Below are 8,616 nucleotides of genomic sequence, written 5' to 3'. Positions count from 1 at the left end.
TCAGTCTGGAGAAATACTCAAGACCGCATACTTCTTTCTTTGCTTCTTTACAGAAGCTGGATTCGCCAGCTAACAGTCTTTCAAAAGAGAATCCCTACCATTTCTTCACTGAATCGCTAATATATTCAAACTCAGGAATGTAATAGTCGGATGGGATCTATGAACTACATCAAGGAGTATGAAGCATAAATAATGTTTAATAATAGCTCGGATGGATTCTCTAATAACTTGGAGGATTTTGATTCTATACGGAGTGTGCTTCTTTACAGGTTCGTAGGACTCGTTTTATTTGAGAATATATTGTGTGTTTGTTTGTTTGTTGCGTGTCTCAGCGACATTTGTTTTCTCGCATGCCGGAGGTTTTTGGGGGCCACTTAAGTGCTGCAGAGACATTTACATATTTTAAAATGTAAAATATTAACTTTATATCAATATGACAAAATCGCTAATTTATTTAGAAGCGTTAGCTGTCATTATAAACGTCTAGTTTATTTTAAAACGAAGCTTTCATAATATTTACTATTCCATTACAATGCTATTTGCTTTTAATTATGCTAATTCAAACACTATTAAATGATTCTGAAGTCGCCAGGTGATTTTGTTGTTGTTGTCGTTTCTTGTAACGCGTAGCGTAACTACTTTCCACGCTGTTCAACAAAAGCTTCCGTGTTGCTATAGAAACGACTCGATTCTACCAATCGCTGTTTGAGAAACGCGTCACGTGGTTGGACGAGACCCGTATGCGGATAACAAGGCAAGACGCTGTTGCCGTTCAAAAGAAGAATGCGCCGCTTGAAACAGATCTAAATGGACACGAGCACAGGTTATTGAGTAGAAAAATGCGCTAATGGCTTCTAGACATTTTAAAGATGAATCCGAGACGGATTTTGAGTCAGGCATACGCGAAAATAAGGAGGACGAAGGAGGGAGCGAAACTGATTCTGAAGCATCAAGTTACAGTTACTCAGATTACTCCGAGTAAGAGCATAAACACATTCAAAAACTGTAATTATTAATAAGTGGATTGCTAATTAGATATCTAGCATTTCGCATGCTTCACTATAAAACTTGGCTTTCGTTGTAAACTTGGCTGCATTCTTTTGTAAACATATTAGACCTGTATATAACGTTAATGGTGTTAGCTTTTGTTTTGTTATTTTTTTACGTTAAGTGTATTAAAATAGCAAAATCTATTATAACTAGTTCATGTTTTGGTTCATTTCAGTTGAGTGGTCTCTTCTGACCCACATTTAGAAAGAGAGGCTCATGAAAAGGGAAAATAGACTTTGTCCATTCTCTGTGCTCTCTGATTTTTAAGGGGATTTTCTGTTTCCAATTTGGAAAGTCAGCCATCATAAATAATTATATGCTATTCACCATCTTTAGTGAATTTATGGACATGGTTGCCAAGAGCTAACCACCAAAGCAGCGTGGCTTAATTTAGAAATGGGGAAGAAAACATAATGTCTGGCTGAATATTGACTTGAGTTTTTCTGGAATGAAGGAGAGGATTCGGTTTCAAAGCTTTAAGATGTGTGGCTTTCCCTGCAGCATTCTGACTCATCGCTTATGTAGTGTTTAGTTTGTGTTTCAAGACACTCTTATATCATGTATTGCTTCATTACTGGTGCTGAAATGCAGTCTGTTGCAAAAAGTGAGAGACTGCGATATTTTCACACGCATAGAAAACTACAAATGTCTTCTTTTGCAGAATATTGTGTTTGTGGGATGTGCGTAGTTGATCGTTTGCTATACTTCATCTTAAACTATTTTAAATAACATTTTTAATTGTTTTAGTATAATTATATGTCTACATGCAGTTTGCGAAACTCAAATCATTGGAGAAACTACATGGGGTTTTAATTTTAAAATGAATTTGTCACTTTTGTAAAGCCTCCAAAGTAAATAACAATCAGTTAATAAGTCTAATATATGCTTTTATCTAAATTTGAACCTTAAAATTGCGATAGTTGTGAATAGTTAATGTCCAGTGTGGTTATTGTTAACGAAAACTACAAAATAATAATAATTAAAAAAACGCAACTAACCAATAAAACTATAAAAAATAAAATACGTTTAAGATTAAGTACTAAAATTACTAAAACCAAAATAATAGAAATGAAGCTAAATAGGAATGTTTGGAAAAATAAAAATGACTAAAGAGCATAAAAATGACTAAAACTTTAAATGATAACTGAAAATATAAAATCAAAGCTTATTCAAAATATTAATAAATACTACACAAAAAATGGCTTTGAAACCATTTTCACCCAGAAATTGCTAGTAAATTTTGCAATTAATTACAAAGAAACAGCAGGTAACGCATTTAATTAAACATGTAATTTTGAGGTATACAGCATACTCCAATAATCTTTGTTTTATTTACAACTTTGAAATAATATCAAAATAAATCCTGCAGTCGATTTCTACTTTATGTAGTTGATTGGATTGGTTTAGTTAGTTCCTAGTTATTCACAGCTGTGGGAATGGATAGATTTTAGAAAAAATAAGCTGGGCTGACTCAGAAAAGTTAGTTCTGAGAATAATGACATTTTTATTGTCCATACTTTTTTTAAGGCTACTGCATTCTGGATTTCATCACTTGCTCTAATGTACTCTTTGTTTTGTGTCACAGTGACCTGGAGCCGGAATGGCTGGATGACGTCCAGAAGAACGGTGAACTCTTCTATCTGGAGCTGAGTGAGGGAGAGGAAGAAGCTCTGCTGGCCCAGGTCTCTGCCAGTCACTCCGCTGCCACCAATCACGTCCGCTTCAGCAAAAAGGAGGCAGAGATCATCACAGACAATGGCAAAAATCAAGCGGCCTCCAGCAACAAAACCGAAGCAAAACTCAAGAAGTTCACCAAGATCCTGAGGCGAAAGCGGCGACCATCTCAAAGGAAAGCCGCTGATGGAAAAGACGCAGGGTCTTCCCAGCGTCCCACCTCCATCTTGAAGAATCACGCGGGCCAGCGGCCTGGAGTCGTGGTCCAGCAGCAGCGTCTGAAGGATGTGTGCATGTATCTGAACCCCAAACGTCTCGGCAGTTCCTCGTCTCCGTCTCCTGAGAGAGGTGGTTTGTTAGAGGCCTTGCTGGGTGTCGTTCACCGTCCAGGAGGAAATGCAGGGAAAAAAGGGGGAAAACTCATCATCCATGGTCTGGTCCCTCACAGTCCCGCTAGCAAGTGTGCGGAAATTCTTATCGGTAAGCGCAGCTAGACAAGGAGTGGGTCAGTTAGGAAAATTCACTAGTATTTTTACTTACAGACTTGCACTACAGTTCAAAATTCCAGTACGATTTTTGAAACTTTGAACCAATTGCTTCGCAAAATGATTCACAGCTTCAAAGTGCTCGAAACACTTGATGCCTGCTGGTCAATGCTGTTTAAATCCAGGCCAAACATGCATAAACACGTTTTAAAAACCAAGTGCAAATATTTTATTGAAAGTGTAATCTATTAAATGCAATTTGCAAATCATCAAGTACCATTAAATATGAAGTGTCTGTTTAACATGTGTTCTTTTATTAATTTGCAAGTCTTGTTTTATGGAGGGCTTGGCTAAACAGGCCAGTAAGAAAATATTAACTATTACTTTTCCTTTTTTATTATACCAATGTGTCATTAAAATGTCTGCAAATTTATAAAACTGGTCCAAGATTAGTTAAAAACTAGGGATGCACCGATCCCACTTTTTCCAGTCCTCGCCTCACACCGATACTTTTATTTTTGGTCCTTGCCGATACCGCGTACCGATACTCATATTTTTATTGAATTTGTAAATTTTTTAAATATTCGGTACAGAAACCAAAAGAGAAGCAAGCAAAACACGCGCAACGCGTGCACGTATTTGTACTGATGCAGAATAGTACAGCCTAGCGCATTTCACAGAGGCAGCTAGATTCACTTTCGCCAGAAAGTCGTGTATGCCTAAGGTTAAATATAAATGATGTTTATAGTGAATGCCCCTATTAACAGTCTTATTTTTACGATTTAATTTTAATCCAAATGATGCGTGTGCTAAGTGAGTGAACATCAACTCTCTCCCTACCGTTAAGTAACTTGTGCATTGTTTTACTTACTTGTTTTTGACGTATCCGACCGAACTACAAATTTTCCAGTGATGTCTGTGAGAAAGATATATTCACTTGACAAGCTCGCGCATCTGCGCCGCTGCGCGCTCAATCCATTCAGCGTGCTTTGCTTATCAGCTCGTGCACATCAGCTATACAGTCAATACTGAATGTTTAACATTATATTCATTACATACATATACTTTGTAGACATCCTTAATCTCTAATATCTCCATTCTGCTGTCTGTTGTTCTGTTGTCAGTGTTTCATTGTCGGAATATGGCACTTATCACATGCTGTGTGGTATCGGCGTTTGGTATCGGGGCATTTTAACGAGTACGAGTACAGGAGCTCAGTATCGGGCATCCCTATTAAAAACCACAGACACTGGTTCATGGGTTCACTGTGATCAGCCTTACGGGTGAGCCATTGAAGCTTTAAAACATTTCTAAACAGTCATAACAAAGCCTTGTCTACAGAAATCATGTGATTTTTGAAATTTGATATGCACTGAAACATTGGTTCGAAAAGAAATGATTCACAGAGGTTTCAAAGCTTCACAAAGCACTGTTTTGAAAGCATACATCACTAGTTTTTCAGTTTTAGCGCCCCCTATAGGCGGAATTGGACGAAATTTGGTGTGTGTTCGTTATGTTTGGACATTGCGTTTAGCAGATACGTACCAATTTGTACAAATGGGTGTCTCTCAGATCAATTAATTAACTTATTAGAGAACGTAATGTTGCTTATTGGAAGCAACTTGCTTTCATTCAAAACACCTGGTGAGTTTCATACGAAAAAATCTATTTTAATCTGTTAAGTCAAATTACATGTTAAGTCAAGTTACAGCTTGGTGTTGTGGTTGGTTTTACTCATATTCTCTTTCACAACTGCCTGTTAAACACTCTAGTTTTATGTCCCTAGCACATTTAGTAATGAAATCATACAATTGGAAGCTGTTTTTTCAATTGCGCTGTATATTTACAGTGAATGGTTTTCTGATGATGTCCTAAAGCGACATTCAAGGGGAACCCGCAGTCGTTTTCTTCCCGAGACAGACCAAAGAAATTCCAAACGGGTTACACCACCCAAAAAACTCTTTCCCCAGCAGCTTTTTACGATTGTTTCTCAAACGCCCGTCCATACTAAAGCAATTAGACCGTTTATCTGAAATAACTTTGCATGCCGCAAAGGGAAGAGTGTGTAAATCTACCGAAGGCAGGTGGAGGTGCTGTTTGATGTGCATTTGTTTTTATCTTGTGATAGAGATACAATTTACCTAAGCTGTTTGCACACTGGGGAATCAGGCGACAAGTTGCAGATGTTAGTTTTTCATGTTTTCTGTAGGTGATGCCCTGGTTGCTGTGGACGATGTGGATGTTACTTCAGAAAACATTGAGAGGGTTTTGTCATGTATACCGGGCCCCACACAGGTAAGTGTGAGTTTTTGTGTCTTTTCCTTGCAAATGAGCATCTTTCTAAGACTAAATGCTTGAAACATTGAAACAATGAGCCAAAGTCTTTTTGAAGTTTGAACAATGAAAATGAATAAATGTATGGCTCAGAATGCTTATTTGGCTCTGTAGTCGTCTGCAGCAGTCAAATAGTTCAACCCAAGCCGAAAACAATCTTAAATCTCAGATGTTTTTCACCACTTGTAAGACAAACGCTCAGTTTTCCCGCCCGCAGACCTCCCGTAAACTCACAAACGCTGAGGGCGCATCAGGTCAACTCTACATTTTGGGAGCTGAGGTCTGTTTGTAAGGGATTAATTGGCTTGAAAATGAGAGTTTTTTTTTTTTTTTTAACAAGACATAATAATTTCAGATGAGCACTTTCTAAAAGTGGTTTTGGTTTCTGGTCTGTGCCTCTCAGGCTTGCGAGTAAGCGCTCGGCCTGACTGATTTTATTCTTTTCCTGAAAACCCTCCAGACTAACAGTATTTTTTACATTAACAAATAATTCTGCAAATTGTTAAGAGTTAAACCTAATTTGGTTAAATGTGCTTGCTGAAATATTGGCGGTAATCTTGTTATAAACAAGACAAATGGACTGTCAATGTGCATTAAGCTTTGATAGTTTCCTCATGTCGTAAGTTGCCGCTGATCTCTTTGGGTTGGTGTTGCTTGTTGCAAAATGTTGGTAAAATTTTGCCGTTTTCAATTGCATTTTCCATTTAAAATAGTGATTGATTTCGACCCAAAACACTTCAACTAAACCCCAAACCCAGAAGCTGTGTGAAGTCTGAATGCACATTGCAAATGAGCTCTAAACTCAGCTCAACTGGTGTTTGAAAATAAAAGCATATAAACATAAAACAGTTGCAAAAACCCTATTTTTTATTTCAGAAATGCACGTTTAAAACATTAGTAATCTGAACCCCAACTGTTAAACTTTGGCATGCAATGTGTCCCGCACTATTCATGCAGTCATGAACGAGAGATGAGCTGTTACATCTCTAATCGATCAGTTTTAAAGGGGTCATATGATGTTGCTAAAATGAACATTATTTTGTGTATTTGGTGTAATGAAATGTGTTTATGCGGTTTAAGGATCAAAAAACACATTATTTTCCACATACTGTACATTATTGTTTCTCCTCTATGCCCCGCCTTTCTGAAACGTGTCGATTTTTACAAAGCTCATCGGTCTGAAAAGCGAGGTGTGCTGTGATTGGCCAGCTATCCAGTGCGTTGTGATTGGCCGAATACCTCAAGCGTGTGACGGAAATGTTACGTTCCTACCATATTGTGATGATGCCCTGTCCTGCCGGAGCGACGAGACAAAAACATTAAAACTCATTATAGACGAAGCAGATATCGTCCTCTTTTGGAAGACCAAACAAAGTAGTTTCGCTTTCACAACGAATCACACAGCTCTTCACGACATGGTGGCGGCAACAATACTACAGCGAGAATAAAAGTTATGCCTTCTTTCTTTGCGTGAACATTTGGGCGGCATTATGCAAATCTTCCCACATCGTGATGTAGACATGTGGGGGCGTGTTAGAACGAGCCGTTTTAGGTAGGCGTGGCTGACTCTTAACGTTTATAAAGAATATCTCTTTGGATTTGAGACTTTAGTCTTTGCAACTTTACAGATCTTCTTTATGCACCAAGAGCTTAACTTGAACACTCCAAAGAGAAAGGAAAAATTTTAATCGCATCATATGACCCCTTTAAGATTTTTTTTCTTACATGAGAGACTTGAGCCATATAGAGATCAGAATATCATTGAGACTCATTTTTTCAGACCTTCATTCAGCAAGGTTGTATTCAATTGATGAAAAGTGACAGTAAAGACATTTATAATGTGACAAAAGATTTAATTTTCAAATAAATGCTGTTCTTTTGAACTTTCTATTCATCAAAGTATCCTGATAAAAAAAGTTTTCCACAAAAAATATGAAGCAGCAAAATGGTTTTCAATATTGATAATAATCAGAAATGTTTCTTGAGCAGGAAATCAGCATATTAGAATCATTTCTAAAGGATCATGTGACACTGAAGACTGGAGCAATGCTGAAAATTCAGCTTTGATCACAGGAATAAATTACATTTTAAAAATAAAAAGCAGTTATTATGAATTTTAATAATATTTAATGTATATTTCACTGTATTTTTGATCAAATGAATGCAGCCTTGGTGAACGGAAGAGACTGCTTTTTAACTTGTTTGAAACAAATCCATTGCAGAAAGTCAACATACACTCCTGTGAAAGATGCTCTTACATGCTCTTACACAAACAAGTCTTAACATCTTATGTAGTGTTTTTAGGCTTTTTAGATTTTTAGTTATATTTACTCAACAAAAGTCCAAAAAGCTTAATTAAAAAGTCCTTTTTTTGCCGTGCACTCTTAAAAATAAAGGTCCCAAAATGGGAGAAGAAGAATCATTTTGGCTCTGCAAAGAACCTTTGAACAGTTCTTAAAAGAGCCATTTTTCTTCAAGTGAAGAACATTTTAAAATTCTAAAGAACCCTTTTGCACTATAAAGAACCTTTGCATTGGAAAGCTTGTTAAAAGCTCTTCATGGAACCATAGATGCCAATAAAAACCCTTTATTTTTAAGTGTGGGGATGAGTTTCTCACAAGCAAGAAGATGTTGAGTTCAATCAAACGCTGACGGTCTGCAGCCGTGTTTTTCTGTAACTATAGCTAGATGCCGCTTCTTTCTGAGAATGCTTTGCATTTGATCACTTCTCAAGCTGGTCTTGTTCACTCAGTTGCCTGAAAGAGGACGGAATGTCGAAATTACAGAGTTGCGTCGCAACGGCGGTTACGCTAACGCTTGTTTTTGTAGGCCACAGGAAAAGAGCTATTATCCTGTGGAGAGGAGAGAGGGAGAAAGTGATTAAAGGACGAGAACCGATAGCAAATTACACCGTAGGACAAAAAAGGACAGGCGAGACTATTATGATATTAGGGTAGAGGAACTGTGCTCTTGTGAGGTTTCAAAAGGCTTGCCAAGGTTTTAAAATGAGCTTTGCCTCGGCTGGTGAAATTATGAGGTAAGAGTTGCTTGATCGTTGACTTTCAATGTTAAG

At 37.4% G+C, this 8,616-nt stretch overlaps 1 protein-coding gene across 1 annotated transcript in view; it reads left to right on the top strand.

The window, feature by feature from the left end:
- The first annotated feature begins 736 nt into the window (after positions 1–736).
- LOC107696742 (protein inturned-like) overlaps positions 737–8,616 on the top strand; it is a 30,108-nt gene continuing 22,228 nt past the window's right edge. Inside the window, exons 1-3 of the mRNA XM_016497224.1 lie at positions 737–978; positions 2,636–3,204; positions 5,419–5,504. Of these exons, the coding sequence (XP_016352710.1) occupies positions 848–978; positions 2,636–3,204; positions 5,419–5,504 (786 nt within the window). The 5' untranslated portion in view covers positions 737–847. The remainder of the gene's footprint in view (positions 979–2,635; positions 3,205–5,418; positions 5,505–8,616) is intronic.

The sequence above is a fragment of the Sinocyclocheilus anshuiensis genome, unplaced genomic scaffold, assembly GCF_001515605.1.
Source record: "Sinocyclocheilus anshuiensis isolate Anshui unplaced genomic scaffold, SAMN03320099.WGS_v1.1 scaffold1091, whole genome shotgun sequence".
Classification (NCBI taxonomy): Eukaryota; Metazoa; Chordata; class Actinopteri; order Cypriniformes; family Cyprinidae; genus Sinocyclocheilus; species Sinocyclocheilus anshuiensis.
The sequence above is the reverse complement of the archived record's forward strand: the minus strand, read 5'-3'. Positions and strand labels throughout refer to the sequence as shown.